At 53.2% G+C, this 25279-nt stretch overlaps 8 protein-coding genes across 8 annotated transcripts in view; 5 read left to right on the top strand and 3 right to left on the bottom strand.

Moving 5' to 3' along the window:
• Positions 1-2021: 2021 nt before the first annotated feature.
• Positions 2022-4592, top strand: A1O3_07417 (uncharacterized protein; the record flags this gene model as incomplete). Its single annotated transcript, XM_007737527.1, has 1 exon — positions 2022-4592. One exon carries the CDS (start codon positions 2022-2024, stop codon positions 4590-4592), a length of 2571 nt encoding a protein of 856 aa, XP_007735717.1.
• A 2202-nt stretch (positions 4593-6794) lies between these two features.
• A1O3_07418 (uncharacterized protein) lies at positions 6795-7753 on the top strand (the record flags this gene model as incomplete). The annotated part of the gene is made up of 2 exons (XM_007737528.1): positions 6795-7073; positions 7328-7753. The coding sequence occupies 2 exons, from the start codon at positions 6795-6797 to the stop codon at positions 7751-7753; spliced, it is 705 nt and encodes a 234-aa protein (XP_007735718.1).
• Positions 7754-8897: 1144 nt separating this feature from the next.
• A1O3_07419 (uncharacterized protein) lies at positions 8898-10568 on the bottom strand (the record flags this gene model as incomplete). The annotated part of the gene is made up of 1 exon (XM_007737529.1): positions 8898-10568. The coding sequence occupies one exon, from the start codon at positions 10566-10568 to the stop codon at positions 8898-8900; it is 1671 nt and encodes a 556-aa protein (XP_007735719.1).
• A 981-nt stretch (positions 10569-11549) lies between these two features.
• Positions 11550-12708, bottom strand: A1O3_07420 (uncharacterized protein; the record flags this gene model as incomplete). The annotated part of the gene is made up of 3 exons (XM_007737530.1): positions 11550-11816; positions 12142-12275; positions 12417-12708. The coding sequence occupies 3 exons, from the start codon at positions 12706-12708 to the stop codon at positions 11550-11552; spliced, it is 693 nt and encodes a 230-aa protein (XP_007735720.1).
• Positions 12709-14359: 1651 nt separating this feature from the next.
• A1O3_07421 (uncharacterized protein) lies at positions 14360-15688 on the top strand (the record flags this gene model as incomplete). The annotated part of the gene is made up of 1 exon (XM_007737531.1): positions 14360-15688. One exon carries the CDS (start codon positions 14360-14362, stop codon positions 15686-15688), a length of 1329 nt encoding a protein of 442 aa, XP_007735721.1.
• Positions 15689-17074: 1386 nt separating this feature from the next.
• On the top strand, positions 17075-19126 carry A1O3_07422 (uncharacterized protein; the record flags this gene model as incomplete). Its single annotated transcript, XM_007737532.1, has 7 exons — positions 17075-17353; positions 17430-17528; positions 17585-17658; positions 17733-17832; positions 17895-18316; positions 18403-18526; positions 18608-19126. The coding sequence occupies 7 exons, from the start codon at positions 17075-17077 to the stop codon at positions 19124-19126; spliced, it is 1617 nt and encodes a 538-aa protein (XP_007735722.1).
• A 1518-nt stretch (positions 19127-20644) lies between these two features.
• On the top strand, positions 20645-21482 carry A1O3_07423 (uncharacterized protein; the record flags this gene model as incomplete). Its single annotated transcript, XM_007737533.1, has 2 exons — positions 20645-20785; positions 20931-21482. 2 exons carry the CDS (start codon positions 20645-20647, stop codon positions 21480-21482), a joined length of 693 nt encoding a protein of 230 aa, XP_007735723.1.
• Positions 21483-23959: 2477 nt separating this feature from the next.
• Positions 23960-25279, bottom strand: part of A1O3_07424 (uncharacterized protein) — a gene marked incomplete at both ends in the record, with an annotated part of 2094 nt that continues 774 nt past the window's right edge. Inside the window, one exon of the mRNA XM_007737534.1 lies at positions 23960-24914. Coding sequence (XP_007735724.1) covers positions 23960-24914 — 955 coding nt within the window. The remainder of the gene's footprint in view (positions 24915-25279) is intronic.

Below are 25279 nucleotides of genomic sequence, written 5' to 3' on the forward strand. Positions count from 1 at the left end.
GCCAGGCTTGGAGCTAATCATGTTGGGTGGCGGACGGCGGACAGTGGACGGCGGACGTGCATGCAACGAGAGTCCAGCCTCCATTGGTGGTGCTGAGAATGGATGGCTGATGACGCAACTGCAGGGTCCTGAAGGGACTGAAAGACGCCCGCAACAAGGAGCTTCCAGGCGGACGAACAATGAATTCGAGGGAACTTGCATGGGTCAGAATGGGCAATATCTCGGGCTTTGTCTCTGAAGTGGGATATGAAATAAAGCACTGGGCAACAAAATGGAAGAGTCTCGCCACTACTATACCTATAATCAATTACATGTAAGACTGCTATGGTTGAGTCATGACAGCGGCGCCCTGGCCAACCTTTCTGAGCCTCTGCCTCTTTGGTTATGAGATTCTGTCATCTCAGGTCTACTGGTTGGGCGTGAACACAATTCTCCATACACCTGCACCTGTCGATCAGCCATCTGTCTAGACACCTCGTTGTTCTGGTCCCAAGATTTGAGAGGGCGGAGATAGTGCCATTGTGGTCCGTTGAGGGATGAGGCCGGGAGGATGATGTCTTCTCAAGCGGGTCAGGAGCACAGCGCAATTATTATTGGAGGTGGTGGATGGTGGATGGCGAGCGGTGTAAGCGAGGTTTGGCTATGCTCCATGCTTCTCTAGTTCCACTCGCTTGGGCTGACAGCCGCCCGAGCATAAGGAGGCGAGTGGCATGATGTTCTGGCGTCGCCTCGTCGCGTGGTCGCTTGGTGCTTGACAATAATACAGAGTAGACTCAGTAGTAGAGGGAGTTGGCGTACGGCATACGGATACATACAGTCAGTCCTCTCAGGGGGACTTTTTCCTGCACAGAGACGAGATCTAGTTTGCCCGTGTACCAGGTTCCATGCTTGAACCCTATTTTTCCCTTCCAGTCCTATATGTCACTCTGTATAGCGCAAAGCGAGAAAACCAACCGGGTCGCAAATGACCTGCTACGGTGGTCAACAGTATCACGGGACAGAATACTTGTACTGCAGGCGTTCGAACGTTCCAGGCGCTGGCAAGACAGATCAGGACCCTGAGAGCCGGAGACCCTTAACCAAGAGACCCTGAATCTAAGAACTGGGGGGGCCAACTTAGGTACAACGCAGTGTCTTAGGTGCCTTAAGTGCGGTTGCCTACCTAAGGTAAGATGGGCCAGTGGCACGTTGCCACCACCCGTTAGAGCCTACCTATAGGCTATGCCTAATTCAATGATTGTCAGGGAACATGCCGACACCAATTACCCTGGCCCCTCCCATCGACGTCATTCTGATGCGCCAATTTCTTCTCTGGAGATACTAGTGCTCCGTAGTACTTCGGGCGTTGGCAGTAGGGGGCGCCCCCTCCACCCAGCTTCTCTGTAGGTGTCCAGATGCCAGATGGAGGCACCAGCAGGACGAAGTAATTACGTGATTGCCCTTGGTTAGGTACCAGGTAATAGCCATGCTGTAGGTACGTAGGTCGCAGGCCGCAGGTGTCTTAGGTACGGAGGACCTACTGGCTAAGGTACCTTAGGTATGCCGCCTGTAGAACGCCTCTCCCTCGCCTACTCCCGTAACCTGAACTTTGGCTTTTCATCCATTAATAATTAGGTAGATACACTCTGCCTCACCCTCATTTTTCTCAGCCAAATCCTTTGACACCAACAACGAAACTGAACACAATCCGTCCCTTACACAATCTCTCTTTGTGTTACAGCAGACAAATGAGGCCACAATCCACCATTCTGTGCACCTTGTCGCGTGCGCAGTCTAGACCGCAATGACGTAGCCTATTCAAGCTTCCCGACGAACTGACCTTTTCCCTTGTACACTACCTTCCACTGGTCCGCCTGCGAGCTTGCTATAGTCTCTGCGCACTCGACTTGATCACAACTGCAACAGTACAACGACGACCAGCCCGACTTTACCAGCGCAATCCCCATCCCAGCCGGTTGTTGGCCTGCTTCAGAGTCACGGCGACCTCCCCTCCAGCTACGGGCCTGGTGGCCTCCCCCGTCATGTCGGCTGCCGCGACAGCGACAGCGGCGTTGAAGCCACCCCATCCACACCAACACAAATCCCACACGCACACACACTCCTATTCTCGATCCTCACGGCCTTCCACAACTCCACGCGCTCATCCGGCCGCCGCATCGGTTGGTCAGCCTATGCCGCCTCTCCTCTCCCCCAACTCTCGGGTCCCTCAACCGCCCAAAGACCCCAAGAGCCCCAGTCCAAGTTATTTTGGGTTCGTCGTTGGTGGCGATGATACAATCCCTCCAGACTCGAATCCCGGTGCTCATGCCCGTCAAAACTGGACATTCCCCCATTCCACGGCACAGAACCACGTGCCGACACCTCGACACGTGCCCGTCGAGGCTAATCCAGACTTCGAGGCCTTTCGGAAGCAATCAGAACACAATCATCGTTTCACCCTGAACACGTCGTTCGGCCGACCGTCACAGTCAAGGACGACTTCCTCCACAACCCCGCCCGCCGCAAGCGCCGGGTCCCCGTTTTCCACCCAGCCCAAAGCCGAAGAAAGGTCGAGAAAGGAAAGTGCTAGCACACAAGATACTCGGATGACCGATGTTTCCTTTTTGGACATTCCAAGACAGCAATCACCCGCGCGGATCGGCTCGCAACCCAGCATAGCAGACCATCAACATGCACGGCTCTCATTACCTGGCAGTGACCTGCGGACGCCACCCCTCCAAACCACCAGACAAACCGCACGGTCTGAAACGTTGCCGTCGTCGAGCGAGCAAGATGCGCCTTCGATCGTTTCGCCCGTGCGTGTTGCAGAGCTCATCAGACACAATGCGAAAGGTGTTCTCATTCTCGACCTCAGAGTCTACCAGCAGTATGCTACAGCAAGAATTCGGGGCGCTCTGAATCTGTGTATTCCGACCACATTGTTGAAGAGACCAGCATACAACGTGCAAAGACTCGCGGAGACCTTCTCCTTGCCCGATGACCAAGACACCTTTGCCAAGTGGCGAGAGTGTACTCACATCATCGTCTACGACGCCAATTCGAGTGTCACAAAGGAGGCCGTGACTCCTCTGACCGTCCTTAAGAAGTTCGTCACAGAAGGCTGGGTCGGGACGGGTCTGGTGATCAAGGGAGGGCTTCTTGCATTTCAAAGATTAGCCCCGGACTTGGTTGACTCGGGGCCGCCCCATTCGGGGAAGGCAGCATCCGCCCAGCTGCTGTCTATTTCTGCTGCCGTCAAAGACGCTCTTCCGGTCGCTGGAGGCTGCGCCATGCCCACGGAAAAGTCGGCGGCGAATCCCTTCTTTGGAAATATCCGCCAGAATATGGACCTGCTGGACGGGGTGGGACAGATGCCCATCAAGAAGCCCGCAAACATGTCCTCAGAGACAGAACATTCCCTGCCGCAATGGCTGCAACGGGCATCTTCCAGGTCGGATGCGGGCAAGTTGGTGTCGGACCAATTCTTGCACATCGAAAGATCGGAGCAGGAGCGAATGCAGGAGGCGCTCAGCTGCAAGGTCTCGTACGGCACTCCGCGAAGCGAAGGGCCGGAGAAGATCCAGGTTGCCGGGATTGAGAAAGGGTCGAAAAACCGGTACAACAACATCTTTCCATACGATCATACCCGGGTGCGGTTACAGAATGTGCCGAACGGGAGCTGCGACTATATCAATGCCAACCATGTCAAGGCCGAATTCTCCAATCGCCATTACATTGCGACACAAGCGCCCATCCCTGCGACGTTCGTTGACTTCTGGCGTGTGGTCTGGGAACAGGACGTCCGCGTCATTGTCATGTTGACCGCCGAAGCCGAAGGCGGACAGGTCAAGAGTCACGTGTATTGGGGGGCCGGTGAGTACGGGCCGTTGAAGCTCAAGCAGCTCTCGGAGCGGCAGGTCAGTCTAGACTCGAAGAAATACTTGAACAAAGCTCCTACGTCAACTCGACCTCCGCTGGGGCCGAGGAGATCCACGACCGCCAATATCGCGGGAGAAGGGACGGAGGAGGCCGAGGAGATGAAGCCTCCTTCGTCCAAATTGCCGTCTGCTACGGTGCGGCACTTTAGCCTCAGTCATGCTGCATATCCGTTCGAGCCCATGCGGGAAATTACCCAGATCCAATACACAGACTGGCCCGACTTTGGCGCGCCGGCCAGTCCCGCGGAGCTTCTGGGATTGGTTGAGCAAGTCAACAAGTACGTGCGAGGATCGTCCAGTCCAGCGAGTGTGATCGGCCCCGACGAGGCCGCTCCTCGGGACTCGCGACCCATTCTGGTGCACTGCAGTGCCGGTTGTGGCCGGACGGGGACTTTCTGCACGATTGACTCGGTCATCGACATGCTGAAACGACAAAGGCTATCCCACGAAGATGGCCCGCACGGAATGGAGGTTGACAGTGGAGATTGGGTGTCTAGAGATGATGTTGATTTGGTGGCCAAGACAGTCGACGACTTTCGACATCAGCGACTCAGCATGGTGCAAAATCTACGGCAATTTGTCCTTTGTTATGAGAGCATCTTACAGTGGCTTGTGGTGCAGGATTCGGAGCGGCAGAAAAGACCACGCGTGTCGGACCCTAGACGGAGTTATTAAGGCTGGACTCGAAGAGGTGTTGCATCTGGCATTGGCATCGGCCTCGACGGGCCCGGGTTACATACAAATGATTGGTGTTCAGGTCATATTCACAGAGGCATGGAGACGACCACGGATGTTTTGAGGCAGGGCATACATGCGAGTTGGGCTCGCGGTCAAATGAGCATAGCGAGGATAAATTTACGAGGAGGGTAGCTCGCTAGCCGGGCACCTAGGTAGTTGGATGCATTTTGGCATGACAATGATTAGAAGAGGATGGGCAAACCGCTCCCATCATCATCATCATCATCATCATCATCCCCTCCTGTGTGTTGTTTCTGACATTGAATCCCGGCCAACAGGAGCAGCTGTGGTTGGATTGCTTTTGTGGGCTCAGGCTCGCCAGCAAGGATGAGATGAGCAGTACGGAGTATGGAGCTGGAGTCCGGAGTAGGCGTACCACTCAACAGCCTCGTTGGAACAGGCGCTCATTAATTAATTAATATTGGAACAGATCGAGATTCGAGAAGACCAGCCACATACGAGGATGGATCCATCGGATGTGGCCACGCCATGCACGGAGTATCTGTATAGCGTTCAACTTCAACATTATTGATCACCGCCTAAGCCCTCAGCAGTCAGCACTAGCCTTACCTGAGCCACATCGCTCAGCTCTAGCACTGAGCCCCCTAATAAGCCCTAGAGGATTCAAGGACCGAGGTGGCTTGCTTACAGTAGGCTGTGGTGTGCTGTCCCCTGTCCCCGGCATTCTGTATGGCGTATCCGTACCCTGACTCTGTACCATCATAGGGTGGCTAAGTTTACAGTACCCTTGCATCGCCCGCTTCTACGGAGGACAGGAAACGAGCTGTCACCGGCAACAGCGGTGTCGTCGGAAACACTGTGAAATGGACGGCAACATTTCTCCTTCTCAGTCAGCCTTTGCCTTTGCCATCCTCCTGGATCCAGGCAATCGCAATCGCAATTGCAATCGCAGTTCCGAGTCGCTAGGAGTCGCCAGCAGGATGAGCTGAGTCCTTACGAGTAGCCCAAACCCGCGACCTGTCATGCCCAAATCACGGCGCCACACGTGCTGGCTGGCTTGGACTGCGGGCCCGAGGCTGTTGGCTGTTGGCTCCTTGAACGGCCGCATGATGCCATGACAATAATGACATATGTTCATCAAGCTCCCCCTCTTGAACCTCTCTCTGCTCTGGTGGCTGGCTGGCTATCTGTCTGTCTGGTTCTCAGGCCTGGTCAGCGAGCCCAACGGAGCATGGATCCTGGGTCGCCGGTCCCCTGTCCCCGTACCACCGGTGTAAGTACTACAGTAAGTACCCTGACCCTGGTCAGAGCATCGGTCAGCATCATCTGTTTGCCTTCATCCTTCGCATCCTCTAGCTCGTTGCAGGAACAGACTCTAAGCTGACCAGAGGCCTGGATGGCAATGGCGATGGCGATGGCGATGTTTGACCTTCCTTTGTCTCCAAAATAACCCTCGCGATGACCGGAGTCCTTTTATCTCAAAGACTACTATTATAGTGCTCCGTACAGAGGATGACCGAGTATACGTGGTCCTTTTCAGGCCACCACCCAAGATCCAAGACCCAAGACTCGGACTAGTTGGGGCCAAAGCCAGCGACTCGTCCTTTTCTCATTCTCGCTTACCAACAACAACTCAGAAGGATCTCGTTCCCTCCTTCGACCTCGATCAGCCTCTAGTTCAGCCCCCAGCCCACTACGGACATGGCGTTGGATACTATCCAGGGAACGGAGCATGGGTCAATCTTCTTCCACCTACGGAGTACTACTACAACGTACCTACCTAGACGAATACAGTCTTAGGCCACCACTAGGCACCCAGCTGGATGACTGAAGTTTGGTTCCTTCGTCGGTCGTGGACTGGGGACCGAGTATACATAAAGCAGCCACTTGTCCCCGCGCCGCCGCCAAAGAGCACCTAATTAGCCAACCCAGGCTACATGACCCTTTCGCCTCGTGGTCATTTCTGCATTGTTGTCCGTTCCCTACCGAAGATTCCATTACCCCCTATTGATTCCGTTGTATATTCCGCGGCCTCTATCCGTACATACGCCGTGGGAGACAAGAGATAACGAACCCTGCTGGACGTCTGGCGACTCACTCACAGCATCGGATCGAAGCGACAAACGCTGAGCGGAGAGCGGAGAGCGGAGAGCGGAGGTCGCCCCGCGGACAGACACCATGTCGCACCTCGCACTTTTCGTGACGCTACCAATATTGATGATCGACGGGCTCATTGAAGTCGGCTTCGTCGGGTCCATGGTCGGCTTTCTTCACGATCGAGCGGGCAAGTTCTTCACCATCGACGCGCCCTCGGGATCATTCAACCTGCACGGCAAACCGGCCGGACTCGTCGTCGACCAAGGCCACACGAGCAACGGGGCAGCAGGCACGGCGGTCATTCTGGTTGGCATCTTGGGGTTCTTGACCATATGGTATGAAAGGCGGAGGGCTCGCAAGGTATGAATAGTGCCCGAAAGGGCTTTCTGATTTCTGCTTTCTGCTTTCTGCTTTCTGCTTTCTGCTTTCTGCTTTCTGCTTTCTGCTTTCTACCTCTCCCTTTTTAATCCGTGTTTTTGTTGTCGATGGTAGTGGTATCGTTTGTATCCTTTCTCTGTCTTGTTGGCATTCGCATTGGCGTTCGCATTGGTCATACATATTCCAACCCCAGACCACAGACCCCAGACTGACAAGACATGATGTCTGTGCCACAGGTCGCAGCCACCGGCCGCCACGGCCATTCAGGGCTTTATGTGTTCTGGGTGGTCATGACGGTGCTCTCGGCCACACTGACTCTCGCCGCACTCATCTACACGTTCGTGGTGACGGCCCAGACAGACGACCAGACCATCGACGTCGCGGTCGCGGCGGCCAACCCAGAGCCGCTCATGTATCCCGACGACAAGTGGACGCCGGAGAACTGGTTTGTGGCCGTGCTGGCCCTGCCGCTCGCCCACACCTCGGACCGCCGCGACATCCGCAACCATCTCCGTCTGATGCGCGCCTGGCGCTGGAACTTGATCCCGCTGTTCATCCTTGGCCTCACCGTCGCCGCCTTGGCTCTCTGGCGTCTGGTCCGCGACCGCAGATGGACCGAGGGCGAGTCGAGGGAGAAGTTTCGGCACTCGAGTCAGAGTTAAGACGACAGAGAGACAGATACAAGAGCCTTCCTTGGGCCTTCCCAACTGCAGACGACAGGCAGGCAGGCAGGCAGGCAGGCAGACACACGGACACACGGACACACGGACACACGGACACACGGACACATGGACACAGAGGCAGACAGACACACAGACACAAGAGCCTTGAGCCTTCCCAACTGCAGTTACAGTTGCAGTACCGCGAGTGGTTGTTTGATCAGTCTTGATATCAAACTTCAACTTATTGGACTGGTTAACCAATAGCAACACCAATAACCATAACAGCAACAATAATCGTTAATCGACCGACCTTCAGGTATCCGGTACGGCCGGGGGGCTTTTTGGGAATGGGAGGCGGCGTCAACCGGTGCACGTGCACGTGCATGTGCATGTGCAATGATATGATATGATACCCAGCGCTTCATCTTTGCTGACTTTATGGTCGCGGTCGCGGTCGCAGTGGCGACTTTGATTTTGAGCTTTGATTTTTGGCCCGTCGAACGGCGCGGGAATCGAGCATGGTGTTGGCTGGCTGAACCTATACCTATACCTATTGAATACCTATATTTAGTACCTGGTGGTACTGTCCTTACCTGTTCAATCTACTACGTGTTAAAGTTTACGTGTTCAAGTCACTACCTTACGTACGTGATATGACTCGTCAGCCATGAACGACCGGCCAAAGAGTAAGAAGAATCGTGCTGGGCTGGGCTGGACGTGGGAGGGTTCGGTCTTCGAAGGTCGTGGACATGCACGCATGGCATGGCATGGATGGGGAAAGCACTACGATACGATATGACACGACACGATACGGTGGTTGATCGGATCGAGACAGATGGAATTCCACGATATGACACGATACGATGGTTGATCGAGACAGATGGGTCCTGGTCGAATTGACTAAGTATTCGAACATAACGTGCCCTCGTTCATCCGCTGATTGACCAAGTATCTAAACAGAACAGGATCGAATAGCGTGCCCTCGTTGATCAGCCTCGCGACAGACACTGTTTCTCTTCTTGCACCGAACCGCCTGGCTTGCCGCCACGGGGCTAAGGGGCCACCAGGGCAAGGGTATGGGAGGGCATAGACATCGCCGGGTCTTCTTGGAGAATGCTCAACCCTTCTTCTCCTTGTAGAATTCTCAGCCCTTCTTCTTCGTCACTCTCGCCTGCCACCAGTCCTTCATGCCTTGCACATCCAACCCGGCCTCGACCAAGCTCTTCGGGTCGCTGACGAACCAGCCCTGGGTGTCAGCGACGTCAACATCGACATCGACATCGACATCGACATCCTCCGTTGTCCGGGTCCCGGAACCGGAACTGGAACTGGCATCGTACTTGTTCAAGATCACGTCGTCTTGGTATCGCTGCATCACCACGCCCCTGAGCAACGCCACAGTGCCGACCTCAGGCATGAAGGTTTTGGCGTCGACGAACACGGCGACCGTGACTCCCGCCTGTCGATGCGAAATGCTCGCATCATGCACTTTGACGTGCCGCTTGGGCGGATACGGAGTGTTCGGCTTGTGGATGATCGAGGCTGACACCCAGCTGATCACGCCGAAGATGGTGCAGCGGTAGTTGCGCTGTGGCAGAGTCGAACCCGCCTGCTGGATGAGCGAGCCTAGTGTGTGGAGTGGTGCAGCGGAAGAGATGAGGGACGAAGGCGATGGACCATGTCTGATGATTGTCGACTCTTGAGCTTGGGCTTGAGTTTGGTCTTGATCTTGGTCTTTCTCTTGGGCGTGAACTTGATCTTGATCCTGGTGCTGCGGTTCCAGCATACGACTAGCAGGGCCGGCATCGCTGTCGCTGAAATCCTCACCCTGATTGAAGTTGGTTTTCTGTTGGTCATCACGCCTTCCGTCCAAGGTGGGCAATGCACCACACCATGCTTCCTCCGATTCTACCTCGCCTTCTACTTCCACGCCGCCAACAGGGCTTGTGGCCGTCCCCATATGTACTTGACGCTCCATCCTGCGGAGGCTTTCTCGACGGTTTTCGACCTGTGACTGAGACACGGGAATCGTCTCGAACCAATCGTCCTCAGACTCGTCGCCGTCTGCATTTTCACGTCGGTGTGACGCTGAGTTCGGCCCCTTGGATCGTTGGTTCATTGTTGACCTTTTCTTCGAGACACCACGGCCACCACCGTCGTCCTCGACACCTCGTTTAGCCGACGTGCTGAGATTCGAGGAACTTCGGGTCAGACCAGACACGCCCGTCATCGCCGTCTTTTGTCTGTTTCTCGTCATCTCGGCGTCCTCGTCCTCGCCCTCGCGGATGAAGCCACCCTCTCTTTCGGATGCGGATTCGGGCTCGAATGGCGGCTCGGCTATCTGACCCCTCCCAACCCACGCACAATGTTGTACTCCAAGGTAAATCACCTTGCCTTGACCGTTGAGTCGAGCTGCGCTTCTAAGTTGAAAGGCCCCTACTTCAACAAGGTCGCCCGGTCGTAACTCCAGAAGCTGGTCTGTGTGCTGGCGCTGCAGCTTCGCTAGGGCTAGGACCGCTTGGATTTGCAGGACTCCATCCGAGAGTGCCAGGCGGAGACTGCATGCAGGGCGAACTTCCTCGTCACTGTCACTGTCGTCGGGAGGGGCTTGAATTCGGAATTCCAGCGGACGATCGCCGTGGTGAGGCTGGTTCGCGATGTGGCCGACCCTGGCGTTCCTACGGCTACCTGCCTGCGCCTTGCCAAATACGTGCTCGACTCGGAGGAGCAGCGTTGGCGGGTGGATGAAGGTGCGCAGGAGCTCGGCAAGGCATGGCTTCAGGTCGACGTGGAGGGTGCCGGCAGTATTTGGCATGCTCCAGGCCCACCATTGCAGAGGCTGCGGAGGGTTGGTAGGACTTTTGCAGTCTCGTTATAGTTGTGCTCTAAATGAGAAGATGCGCGGCGCGACGCGTCGCCTCACCTCAGCCTCGACGCGAAAAACGTGACTCGGTTGCTTACTAATAGGTATATCTAAGATATTATATAAGGCGAGCGAGCACCCCGGGATCGGCTAGTCTGTGCACACCTCTTTTTGCTGGGGTCTTCTAATCAGTGCACATAGCGCTAATCATGCTCTATACAGTCACATGATCGTAAAGGAGCGCTCTCATTGGTCGGTTAAAGGCACTAACTCGTTAAAGTGCCTCTTACGCCTACGCTCTCCCTGTACACCTCGCTGTTGTTGGCGCTGTTGTGCCTTCTGTTAAGCCTCCTGTTGCGCCTATTACTCTCGCCGTTGTGCCTCCTGTTGCGCCTCCGGCGTCTCTTGCCGGCGACCGAGAGCGCCGTCTACCTCCTACGCGTCCTGAACGTGTCTAGCGCCCCTATAGGAGGAAGTACATAAACCTTGAGGGCGTCAGATCTCGATCAACACAACGCCGAGCCTACCTTTTATCAACAACGAGTCCATCATAACTAAGTTGAGTGTGCACAGAGTAGTAATCTCTATAGAGGAAGTGCACTTTTACACTAAAATTTTGGTGTGGTGTGCACAGAATAGATTAGGAAATATTACCGTGTGCACAGAATAGCTAGATTATATGCACTGATTAGAAGACCCCAGCGAAAATAGGTGTGCACAGACTAGCCAATCCCGAGCACCCCAACCCCGCGCCTCTTCCACTCCCCTTTTCAAGCAGCCCTGCACCTGACTACATTCATCTTCTCCTCTTAGGTGTATGGCCTCTAGTGCTAGCGGATGTCTGTGAGCAACTAAGGTCCCAACCACCCTGGGTACGGAGTACGGGGTAGGGAGCACTCTTGAGTGCTTCCTTCAGGCTGTTAAGGGCTTCCTTCAGTTTGCCGTACAAGACCCCGACGACCCACGATGACATCCGGCCGGACAAGGATAGGTTGGGTTATACTGCCACAGAAAGTATGGGTCGGTCTCATTTGTGAGGATCTCCCCGATCAGCCTGGCCGGGTAGGGCAAGTCAAAGCTCTGGGCGAACACGTCAACACTCGAGACGCGAATCTGGCCCCAGCCTTGGGCAATCAACGTCTCGATAGACGTGCCGTATATGTATTCCTTGAACCCGGCCCATCGAATAGCAGAGGCGCACTAGAGGGTTGGGGCGCTGCGGTCAGCACGGGATCTTGAACTTGAATTTGCTTATGTGGTGTTGTGTTGTCCCCTCAGATGAGGCTAAAGGTAAGGGCAGGGCTAAGGCTAAGGCTAAGGCTGAAGGTAAGGTCAAACGTAAGGAAGGCCAAAGGTAAGGAAGGCCAAGGGCAATAAAGGCCAAAGGTTATAAAGGCCAAAGATAAGGAAGGCCAAAGGTAAGGAAGGTCAAAGGTAAGGAAGGTCAAAGGTAAGGAAGGTCAAAGGTAAGGAAGGCCAAAGGTAAGGAAGGCTCAAGGTAAGGTAACGGCAAATCGCCACTCACCATCGGACAGCTCTCCGCGTTAGTGTACAGCGACAGGGACGAAAAGGCTTTTTGAGCCTGTGACGCCGTCAGATTGTACGGGCCCGACGGGTCGGTCAAGACTTCCGAACAATTCTTGATGGCCGCTATCTCGCCTATACAAGTGTCAGTATCGGTATTAGTATCAATATCAGTGCCATAGGAGGTCAGATCAGCATCAATGTCAATATCAGTGCCGCACGAGGTCAGGTCAGATCAGATACCGGTATAGATAGATACTGACGATCAGCACTTACCATGCATGGAGGGATTGCCGGTCAATGAAATGTTGTTCGCGCCCATGCAAACCAGCTCGCCCAGCCCACCTGCCGTGTGGTTCACGATCACGGTGCCAAACGCCCCAAATGGGCACGGAGAGACCAGTTGTCCTAGGGCGGCATTCGCCTGCCTCATCCAATAGGCGCGAGTGCTGAAGTTGACCCCGTTGATGGCCAGATACTGCTCGCTGATGACGTTTTCCAGGGACCCCGTGGTGTGGGCGGCTGCCACTGCCACGGAGAAGAGCAGCGAAAGATGCTGTAGACGCATGATGTTGATGTTGGTGTTGGTGTTGGTGTTGGTGTTGGTGTTGATGTTGGTGTTGGTGTTGATGTTGATGTGGTCGGGATTGGGGTTGGTTCGGGATTGCAATGACGATCGATCCTGGGGTTTGTCTCTCGGTTATCCAATGATACCGTATGTCTGCCTATGTCTGTCAGATCACGAACCGCCTATCTGTCTGTATGTCTGCCTGTCTGTCCGTATGCAAGTGTTGGCAATGGCAGAATGGCATGTGGTGGAGTGGCGCAGCGACAGCAAAGAACGGTACATACATGTGGTTTTCAATCATGGCAGACCGTCACCACTACTACCACGAGCTTTTCAAGCTCCAGCTCCGGCTCCGGCTCCGGCACCGGCTACATCTTGCATGCTTATCTCGATTACATCGGCATTATTGTTGAAGCCAAGATGATCCCGTCGATAGTCTCGTACCAGTTCAGTGGGCTTGGTGGGCTCGATTAGGTCAGGTAGGCATAGTGGATGTAGAGTGTACACTGTACAGAACATGCTGTATAATGCTAGTCGGGTGGCAGCGGGCTCAAGTTGATAGGGAAACTCCGTAGGAGGAGAGAAGAGGGGACCGGGGACCGAGACCCGGACGGCCTTCTCCCTCGGCCGAAATGGATACCATAAGGTATTACCTGCCTGGTATTGTTAAGGTGCCGAGTACTGTACGGAGTATGTCAATGATAGCGTAATACAGTATTCAGAGAGGTAGGTACATGCAGGTGGTAAGAAGAGAGAGAGATTTCGTACCGTCCGTCACGTACATGTACAGTATCTCCCTCGTCCGATGATTGTTTCTGCGCAAGTCTTGGCCTGTCGGAGCAGACCGAATTCGAGCTTATCGACCGTCGGTACTGGCTGTACGATGCCATCGGTCGGGTTGAAATGATAATGACACTGAGTCAGTCGTACCTGTCTGTGTACTCCGGCAGGCTGGACATCCAGCTGTTGTCCCACCACTCGTCCTGCTGTCGGGTATAGATCCTCTGTATATCGAGCGCCGTCTCTTGTCTCTCGCTGAAGTTGGGTCGCCGTCACCCAGGGGTACGGCATGCGATAGTATCGATCGAGTCGACAGTGTCAGAGGGTGAGGAAGAAGCAACATCTCATCTACTCGTCATGATTATGTTTCACCCCTTTAGCTTTCAATTGTTTCGAGCTCGACGGCGTGTTCCCGTTGCTTAGCTTGTTCTGCTGGAGCTGGACAGAACTGTACCAAGAGATATATGGGAAGCATAGTCTTGGTGCGGGTGCGGGCTGCGATCAGTCACCTGTTGTGCCCTGACTTGGCTGACTCAAACTTGTCCACTTCCTGCGACCGGTATCAGCCTCGTTATGGAAGTGGAAGATGCGAGGCTGAGACTGGCTACAAAGACGAGGCTGAGGAGTGCGGAGAAGCGTCGTCGTGCCTCGGCTTCAACAACAAACCGCCATCGTGGCTACCTTGGAGTACTCTGTATGTCCGGGCACCGCTATCTCTATCTCGCCGCCTGCGAAGGACGGCGTGAGTCTCTGTCTCTCAAGAAACTCATGTCCAACCTTGCGTCGCTGGCGGTCTTTTGTGGCAGTCCTTCCTTGCTCTGTCGCGTCGCTCACGTTGGCGAGGCTCTATTGACCGACAATCTCCGTGACCATGTCTAGCACCATCACCATCAATCCTGTCCCGTTCGCAGAACCCAGCTATTTGAGAGGTCTGCCGTCCCCGTACTTCAAACCAACGCATCTGGACTTCCAGAGAAGATGCCGCGCCTTCATGAATGAGCATTTCCTACCTCACGCCCTAGAGTGGGAAACCGCAGGCACCGTTCCCGAGCACGTCTGGCACACCTTCAACAAGCATAACATGCTGCTGCCGAACTTGAAGTCGCCTCTGCCTGTGCACTGGCTGCGGCGGCTGGGTCTCAATGACATCCTGGGGGTCCCTGTCGAAGACTGGGATTACCTTCACACCGCCATTTGGGTCGACGAAAGAGCCCGGACCGGTATTTCAGGCCCCGGGTCAAGCCTTACTCCCGGGTTCGCATACGCGATCCCTCCGATCCTAAACTATGGCTCTCCCGCCCTGCAGGAAAGGTTCCTGCCGAAGCTTCTACCCGGCCACGCTCGCATTTGTATTGCTATCACGGAGCCCCAAGCTGGATCTGATGTGGCCAACATCCAAACCACGGCAGTCAAGTCAGTCGACGGCAAACACTTCATCATCAATGGTGAGAAGAAGTGGATCACCAACGGGGTTTGGTCCGACTTTGCCACCATGGCAGTGAGGACTGGTGGCCCGGGTCCGTCGGGAATCAGTCTGGTCGTCGTGCCATTGAAAAATCACCCGGGTGTCAAGATGCGTCGGTTGGAAGTCATGGGCCAGCGAGCTGGCGGGACCAGCTATATCGAGCTTGACGATGTCACGGTTCCAATCGATCATCTGGTGGGGCGGGAAGGCGAAGGAATGAGGTATATCATGACGAACTTTAACCACGAGCGTCTCTTGATATCCATGGGCGCCACACGCCAGGCCCGCGTGGCCCTTTCAACTGCGGTGGAATATTCAATGAAACGAGAGGCTTTTGGGAAGACATTGATGGACCAGCCCGTGGTGAGACACCGCATTGCAAAGGCGGGCGGCGACCTTGAGACACTCCAATCGTGGCTCTTTGAATTTGTATACCAGCTCAATCACTTGACCAAGGAAGAGGCAGACGAGAAGCTTGGAGGCCCAACTGCGCTCTTGAAGGCTAAGGCTGGGATGGTGTTGAATGACTGCGCGCAAACGGCGGTCCTCATATTTGGAGGAAATGGCTATACCCGGACCGGCCAAGGTGAGCTGGTGGAGAAGATCTACCGGGATGTGATGGGAGCCCGAATCCCAGGCGGCAGTGAAGATGTCATGCTGGATTTGGCGGTTCGGCAGCTGGTGAAGAACTTCAAGAAGGAACAGGGATTCAAGAGGGGGAGTGGAAAGCTTTGAGGATGCCGTTGCCGTTGCCGTCGAGGTACGAGGTACGACCTGCCCGCAGACTACGTGAGCCCGTAGGACCAGGACAAAGTGTCGGACTCACTCTCAAGCTCACCATTGAACAAATACAAGATCTGTTGAATAGTTGAATTGTGTCTCTCTCTTGTTGGAATTTCGGCTTTGGTCTTGGTCTTGATGCTCCACGGTAGTAGGTTCGACCGATCGAACTCTCCACCGTACAGCACATTATTACCTCCCTTAGGAAGGTGCCTGTAGGAGCTATAGGTTCTTCCATCTGTTTACCAGACTCTCGAACTTCCCACTCGAAGACAGCCCAAATTGAATGACAGCATGACTCTCGCAAAGCATATCCAGCCATACCACTCCTAAACAACACAGCGAAAGTTCAGGTTGTTTAGTGCTTGAGTATATGGATTCCAAGCTTGAATTGTCCACGCTGACCGAAGCTACGAGCAGTCGCAGTCGCAGACGCAGTCTCCTGTGAGATGCTGTTGAGTCGACCGGATAGACTGAGCCGGATGAGGTAGCGGCCATCATAGGCTGCCGTCCAGCCTTGTATCTTGACGAGGATGTTCTCCTGCATCTCAAACCGCCACGACGCCTTACTCCGCAGGTATACTCAAAACAGACGGAGATGGACTGCGATCGTATGTGGGTTGTCGGAGGCGAGGCGTGGCCTATCAGAAACATATCCGCACCACAACTACCCACACATGGCTAAGTTAATACAATCGACGTTAGCGTTGAGGATTCAAGACTGATTGAAGCGGTTCCGGCTGAAGGGCCATCCAGTCCAACTGCAAATATTCATGGCAAGTTGGGCCATTCAATAGTCTTGATCAGACTCCGTTATCAGGCTTCAGGACGGAGGGCACCGTCTCTTGAGGATCGAGGGATACAGTTTGTCCTTGCGACCGAGGCACCCGATGTTGATTCCGGATGATCGACGACCATTGTTGTATAGCACACTTCGACGCTAAACCAGTACAGGTACAGTATCCGTACCGGGGAAATCGTCGACGCAAAGATGAGACCATCTCATCACCTTCTCTCTCCACGGACCTAGGCACCCATCCGATCAACCTACCAGCCCTTCACCCAATCAATTCGTCACTTGTGCTAGCCTTATGAGGAGTTCTTCCGTATAGCTCAATGGCAATGGCAGCTTATCGCCCTATCGTCATCGGTTCCCTATGTATCCCTCCTCCCTTATCGTTCCCCAGTGGCCCACCACTGCATCAGGATGGGAGACGGAAAATAGCGCTTGTCTTTATATACCCCTGCCCCCCTCTGGTCGGAAAAGTTACCCTCATATAACGGCTCGTTCGATCCGTATCACTCTTATCTCTAGAGGATACAAGTACTGAAACCCTCATCATGGCTCTCAAGTCATGGGAAATCGAAGCGAACAAGTCGAAGGAGGTTCTTGCAAAATCAACCCCCAAGCAATGGCTTGTTCCAGAGGACAAGCTTCCCTCGGCCGAGACGCTGAATGTGGCCGATTTTGCCCGCCAGAGTGGCATATTGTCAGGGAAAGAAGTCTCGATCACGGAAATGACGGCTACCGCGTTGGTTGCTAAAATGGAGAAAGGCGAGCTGACGGCGGAGGAGGTGGTGGTTGCTTTCTTGAAGAGGGCCACTATCGGACAGCAACTTGTAAGCCATACACAACTCCAGCAGTAACTTGAGGTGGTCACCCACTATGGAACTGACCAGACCTTCTCCATGACAGCTCAACTTTGCTACTGAGTTCATGGCGGACGAAGCAATTGCCCGAGCCAAGGAACTTGATGCATACTACGAGAAGACAGGCAAGCTCGTTGGACCACTGGTAAGTGCTCTGGCAATGCAAAGGAGGCAATATCACGAGACTGACAAGATTGACAGCACGGGATTCCCATCAGCGTGAAAGAGCACGTTGGACTCAAAGGGCGTATCTGTCATACTGGATATGTCGCTTGGTTAGTAAAGTTCAATTGGATTTTCTGTCGGACTTGAGAGCCTGCATGAACTGACCATCTAATGAAACCGGTAGGATCAAGAATATCGCCACGGAAGATGCTCTCCTCGTCCAGCTCCTCGAGAAAGCTGGCGCCGTTTTCCACGTCCGCACGAACGAGCCCCAGTCTCTCATGGTATGTAGGAATATTTTCTCTCTACTGTGATTCTCCTGCTGCGCAGAGCCTAACCAAGCCAGCATCTGGACTGCAACAACAACATCACTGGCATGACGGTCAATCCATACAACCGCAAGCTGTCCCCCGGCGGCTCGTCCGGTGGGGAGGGTGCCTCTATGGGGTTCAAGTGCGCTCCTCTAGGAATCGGTACCGATATTGGCGGGTCCATCCGGGGTCCGGCGGCATTCAACGGTGCGTACGGGTTCCGCCCAACCGCACTTCGGATGCCCTACGACGGTATCAATCTTGCTGGAGACGGGCAAGAATCTATTCGCTGCGTGGTAGGCCCTCTCGCAGCAGCGGGTGTCGACGACCTCGAGTTGTTCCAGCGCGCAGTCATCGACCAGGAACCATGGGAGATCGAGACGAGTCTGGCGCCACTGCCGTGGAAACGGGTAGCGCCTGGTAAGGAATTCACTGTTGGCATTCTATGGGATGATGGGTATGTGTTGAAACCTTTTCCTTTTGTGCACGGAGAAGAGCTCTCTCTACAGCTGGATTGACGATTAATCATCGATCCACTGACAGAATTGTCCACCCCCATCCCCCGATCACGCGAGGCCTCCAATATGCCAAAAAGAAGCTGGAGGCCGCCGGTATCAAAGTGGTAGACTGGGAACCTTTCAAGCACGATCTGGGCTGGGACATTGTCGTAAGTGGCGCAGCCTTCCCCGAAATCTAGGTAATCTAGGTAACCATTGGCGATCTCTGGTTTGACGCCTCCTCCACCCAGTCTACGCTCTACTTCCCCGACGTGGCCGAAACCCAACGCGCCATCCTCGCAGAATCCGGCGAGCCCGTCCTCCCCCTTACGGAGTGGGCTTTCAACTATGCCAAACCAAAGCCTCTCACCGTCACCGAAAACTGGGAATACAACGTCAAGCGCGAGAAATACCGCGCCGCGTACCACGCCCTGATGAAAGCCCGTGGCGTTGACTACATCTTGAGTCCCACCTTCGTCGGCGTCGCGCCCGAGCTCGGCACCTCGCAGTACTGGAACTACACCGCCATCTGGAACATCCTGGACCAGCCCTGCGTGGTCTTCCCAACGGGTCTCGTGCAGGACCCGACCATCGATAAGGTCGAGGAGGCGTATGTACCGCGGAACAAACAGGATGAGCGAGAGTTCAAAAAATACGTCCCAGAGCGATTTGTCGGGGCACCGATCGCGCTGCAGTTGACCGGCAAACATTTCCGCGATGAGGAGACCATCGCAGCGGCTAAGGTTGTGGCGGAGATTGTACAGTCGTGAGGGTCCAGGGGATGTCGTACAGTACACAACTCCTGGTCCAAGTTCAAATTCCCGTCTGCTGCTACTGTATCTCCAGACTCTATTCTCTAGACTACCACATCGACATGGACTCGCCTAACACTGCACCAGGGGGCGTAGGCTGCTGCTTTTCATGCGACCTCATTGCGACCACTCTCATCACGAAGACTTAGGTGTGCATAGCTACCGTATTCCAAACTAGCCCCCACGAGACGTTCTAAGGGAAGAGACGTGACGAATATTTAAGCGAGCGGTTAGATCTTGAACACTTAACCCTGCAATCTGCTGTGGATGCGCGGGACGGGAGGGTGTACGGGCTAGAAAGCACGGTAAGCGAGATTGCCGAGTCTATGGAGTCTCCTGAAGCCCCTTATCCCTCCAGGGGGGCCAAGAACGTTGCATCCTATTGGCAGTCTGCGACCCCGAAAGCGGTACACAAGAAGAATCTATACTCCGGTCTTACAACTCCGGGATACATACGGGGTACATGGTACGGATGATATATCGTCTCTGTAAATGCTGGGCAGAAACTAACCTCTACAGGGGGGAAACGGAGACTTCCCTACTGTGCTCCGTACGGAGTACATACTATGTGATATACGAGGCCAACTCTCGATTTCGAACAACACGTTATGCAATTACCAGTACGTATCATACGTCCCTACCTATGCCGTACATGTGTAACGTACGGAGTACAGTGCAGGTACTCTGCGCTGCGATATGCAGCCTGTGAGGTTTGCTGGTTGCCTACGCGCCGGGTTCAGAAACTCGCATCTAGTAAGCGCCCCTGTTCTCTACCATTGTCACTTATGTGTACGCCTTAGGCAGGAGAAATCGCGGCCCCCTAGCCGTTTTCAAGCTCGACCAGTTCCCCTTATATGTGCATACACTATGCATGTCGTGCCGTATGTGGCGTGCTGCACATGATTACCACCGGACGAGACGAGAACATGCATGTCTCTTGCTGGTGGTGGCTCCTTCCGCCTCGCCCTACGGAGTACACACATATGATCCCTGACGGCCGAGCCTTTGGCCCCCGAAAAGACGGCAACAGGGCTAGCCCAGAGGCTTTCCCGGACAGTCCAATGACCACTGATTCCCGCCAACCTTTACCTACAAAGGTACTAGAACGTGTTGAATTTTGATGAATCACCATGCGCGAGTACTCACACATAGTCACAGTGCAGCCCTGCCGCTGTGCTGGTCTTGACTACTACTACTAATGTCTAGTGTTTCAGGTAACAACGGGGGCGCAGAGATCCCTAGGAACGGATTCAGTGGAAGGAAGATTCGGGGGCGGTAGGTTGGTATAAGAGCTTGGATCGAAACAAACACCCTCGAGGGTCAACTCATTCAGAACTTGAGTACACCTTCGTCTTTGACCGTTCGTTATCCCGACTTTCCAATCAAGTTCAAGCTGCTCAGCATCAGCATCAGCAGCATCCATCGCTACGCTACGCTGCCCCTAAAGAGCGTTCCAACATTTCCAGGCCTGTCAATATGCAGACAACACCTCTTCTCGCAAGCCTCCTGTGGCTCTGCATCCTTGCCAGTGCTCAGTTCGAGACCGCCGCCTCTCAGATCGGCGTCTTCTCGCTGGTGACTCCTGCAGTGAGTGCTGCAACAGTCGAGACCACGCTGGTGAGTACCTACAGAGATACAAGTAGTATCATTTGTCTATACGACTATGTCTACTGCTACAGAGTACTACCCTGTACTTGGACGAACGAAACTTGATCTTGTTCTTGATCTTGAAGCTGACAGAAGCCCATATCTACACGTTTAGCTATACAGTCTGGAGGATGACTGCGCCAGCTTCTACACCAGCTACAGCCTGGCCGACACGTTCGACTTCGGCGGAGCCTTGGCGACGGTGGTGGCGTCGGTGGTCTCCTCTTCGCGCCACTACTACACGGCAACCCTGGAGGCGCAGCAAAACAAACTGATCAACATCTACCTCGCGGCGCAAACCTCGCTGCTCGAGAATCCCGTCGCTTTCCTATCGACCCTGGCGCAATCCGCCTCGCCGTGGCCCTCGGAATTTTCGTCCCAGATGCTGTCTCAAGCCAGTGGAGTGCTGGCCGGCTATGAATCCGTCGTGAGCCGCGATGTCCTGTCTGTCACGCCCACCGCCTCCGTCACCCCGGGCTCAGGCGTTCAGCCGTCACCGGGCTCTGGTCATTCCACAGCCGCGACAGCGACAGCGACAGCGACGGCGACGGCGACGGCGACTCAAACTGGTGTATCTTCTGGAGCAGACCGTCAGGTGACCCATCCAAGTCTATTGGTGCTAATGGTGTCGACGGCCATGGCTGGAGTGTTTTTGTTCTTGTGTTGAGCATAGACATAGAGTCTTGTCTTGACGTCTACTGTACGTTTTGATACTATGTATGTACTTGGTACTACTACTAAGGTGCCCTCCCCCTAGCGATCAATTAGGGTTCGATCTATAATCGATTAGGGTTCGATCAAGGTTCGATACTAGATCAAGGATCGTACCTCGATCACTATAGAGATCACACCTTAATCAGTAAAGAGATCAAGGATCATACCTAAATCACTATAGAGATCACTAAAGAGATCAAGGATCACACCTAAATCACTATATACATATAGAGATTATTAAAGAGATCAAGAATTATACCTAAATCACTATAGAGATTAAAATCACTCTATACTTAGAAAATTTTAAATTTTTACTAATTTTTACTAAAATAAGGCTATATAATTAGATATACCGAAAATATAGAGTAAATATAGAGTAAATATAGTAGAAAAGATATAGTGGTCTAGCGTATAGGCCTCGCTTTATTAATAAAACACGAAAAAAAAATAATAACTCGACGTTAAGCGAGTTGAACCCACGACCTTTTTTTTTTACTAGTTAGTATAGGAGTGTTGATCGCTGAGTAAGGATCGATAGACAGTAGGTACAGTAATCGATTATATAATTACCGATATGATCACCCTTTGAGAAAATGAGTATTTTAAGCCTGTGATTGTCTAATCGAGTAGAGATCGATTCCTACCTGATTAGATTACCTATTGATTATGATCCTGATCGCCTATCGATCTCTACTTGATCACTTATAGGAGGGCAGGGTAGTACTATATAGTCCTACTACTACTGTATTGCTCAAGAAATCTACTAGTAGTACTATACCTATATAACACCCTCGACCTCTAGCATCCCCTCTATAAACATAAAGTCCTAAATTGAATTTTATAGCTACTATATATACTACCTAGTAGGGGTATACTAGTAGTACTTACCACTAAACTACTATTAATCCGTAAATAAACTCTAGTTAGTAGTATACTAAACTAATTATATTTTTATACTTTTAATTTTATACTAGATTTAGAACTACTAGGTAATACTAATTCATCTTAGCCAGATTTCAACCTAGTTTTAATCCGGTTTCAATCCGGTTTTAGACTAGTTTCGGTCCGGCTTCGATCCAGCTTCGATCCAGCTTCGATCAGACTTTAATTAGGCTTTAATTAGGCTTTAATCTAATGTTAATCTAGTTTTGATCCGGGTTTGATCTAACTACCTAGGTAGCCTTAACTAGGTGCTATATACCTAGTATCCTAGTGAATTCTAGTAGAGATAAACTAGTAGGTAGGTAGTTAAAGCTAAAGCTGATTAAAGCTAGTATATAGATATATACTCTCTAGATACTCTCTAGATACTAAAGTCGCTTTCTTACGGTGTAGATATAGTGTAGATACGGTGTAGATACCGATTTAAACTAAAGGGGGTGGGCATATAAGTAGTAGGATAGAGGAGGGAAGAAAATAAGGACGAAAATAGCCAATATAAAACAAGTAGAGTAGTACTATGAGAACCCTTAGTCGTGCTTGCCAGAATAACCCATCTGCACAGCCAACACCCTCAGAATGCGAAGTTTCGGACCCTCGGTTGCAGACCGACAAACGCTCGTTCGATGGGTGCATGGATGAGAGTCTTGTCAAACCGAGAAGCGATGAACTGTTGGCGAGCATATACTACTAAGGTGCCCTCCCCCAAGCGATCAATCAGGGTTCGATCTATAATCGATTAGTAATCGATCAAGGTTCGATAATAGATCAAGAATCATACCTCGATCACTCTTAGAGTAAACAACAGAACCCTTATCGGGTGACGCGGAGTACTAGTAGTACTATGTACTGTAGTCAATACGACTAGCAGTGCTGGAAAGAGGAGCTTTGAGGGTCGAATACGATATATCTAGATATCTAACTGTTAGTAGTAGTATAAGGAAGAAAATAAGGAAGAAAATACATAGTAAAGAAAAAATAAGACGAAGTACTTTTACAGGCACGACTGAGTCGCGAGTACTAAAACCATAAGACCTGTAACCGCAACCCTACGACGTACCTTGACGTCACCTGCCAGTGTTGATCTTCCGGACGGCCACCAGACTTACTAAATCTCGTGACTGGAGAATTATAAGTGGTTCGAGGCACGGAGCCAAGTCGTCGACCTAAATATAGTATAATAAGAGAGCCAGGAGACCGCTGTATCAATCTGCTATATTGGCTCGATAGGAGAGGGAAGGGCGCCATGTGTACAGAGTACTAGTACTAGTACTATACGAGGCTGAAAGAGAAAGAGAGGATCCGAGTTATGCAGAGAGAAGCGCGCTTGGCATTGCCTAAACTAACACGGGTCACGTGGCATCGCCACGTAGACTAACAACTCGAATCTGCCCAATCAGGGCACACCGCCACCACTCCCACAACACCACAACCACCACCACCACCAACCCACCAACCCACCAACGCACCGCCCTCCCCCCTCCTCCCCCCCTACGGCTGCGGCTGCCTCGCCGCCTTCCTCTCGTAGGGGGTCTGCTTGTACACATTGTCCAAGTACCCGGCGTCGTTGGTCTTCATGCCCGCGTCCATTCGACGGCGGGCGTTTACTTGCTTCCTATCATTTCCATGATAGGTGACGTCGAGCCCCTTGTTCCTGTAGAAGGAGAGGGGCTGCACCTCCGCAAACTGCGGGTCCTCCTCCAGGCTCTTCTTGGTGAGCCCCAGCTCCGGATGCTTGTCCAGGAGGTGTGTCTTGACGGATGACGGCACGCAGCAACAGTGGAAACAGATTGGACACGCCCATGGGTCAGGGTGGTCCAGGATGCTGGGGAGCCGTCGCCGGAGCCCCAAAGAAGACGACGCAGGAGCGGCAGGAGCGACAGGAACGGCAGGGGCGGCGGAGGCGGTGGGGGCGGGCGGGGCCGCAGAGACAGAACCGGCAGAGACAGGAGCAGAAGTCTCAGTTTTCTTGGCCCGGCCGCGGCGACGAGTGGTGGTCTTGGCAGCAGGAGACGCAGACCGGGAGGAGACAGAACCAGAAGTTGCGGCATTGCTTGCCCGGCCTCGGCGACGAGAGGGAGGGGCAGCTGCGGCGACAGCGACAGAACCAGCAGCGACAGAACCAGCAGCGACAGAACCAGAGGTGACAGGACCAGAGGCGACAGAACCAGAAGCGACAGAACCAGAAGCGACAGACCCAGAGGCGACAGACCTAGAAGTTGCGGCTTTCTTTGCCCGGCCTCGGCGACGAGAGGGAGGGGCAGCAGCGGCAGGGGCAGTGTCATGACCTGGCGAGACAGCACCAGAAGAAGCAGGACCAAGCGACGCAGGACCAGGAGAAGTTGGCAATGGTGAGTTGTAACCACCTCCAGGAACAGGATACGTGTATCCTTGTGTCTGTCCAGACAGATCGTCCGCGTTGTCGTTGTCATACCCAGAACCGTTTCTGCTATAGTATGAATAGTTGGGACCGGGAAAAGGGTAAGTGTTGCCGTAAGGTGCAGGATCAAGAGAAGAAGACCCATTTGCGTTTGCGTTTATGTTTGCGTCTGCATAACCGAAAGAAGAATGTGTGTTTGTGTTTTGGTCTGCGTTTGCATAACCGAAAGAAGATTGTGTGGTTTGGTCTGCATATGCATAACCGAAAGAAGAATGTGTGTTTGTGTTTTGGTCTGCGTGTGCATAACCACTTGGGTCCACTGATGCAGAGGACAAAGCATTGGCTGATTCTGCAGGTTCAGGGTACGTGTATGTGTACTCTGGGTTTCCCGGTGCAGAGGACAAGGCATTGGCTGATTCTGCAGGTTCAGG

The sequence above is a fragment of the Capronia epimyces genome, assembly GCF_000585565.1.
Source record: "Capronia epimyces CBS 606.96 chromosome Unknown aczIQ-supercont1.6, whole genome shotgun sequence".
Lineage (NCBI taxonomy): Eukaryota > Fungi > Ascomycota > Eurotiomycetes > Chaetothyriales > Herpotrichiellaceae > Capronia > Capronia epimyces.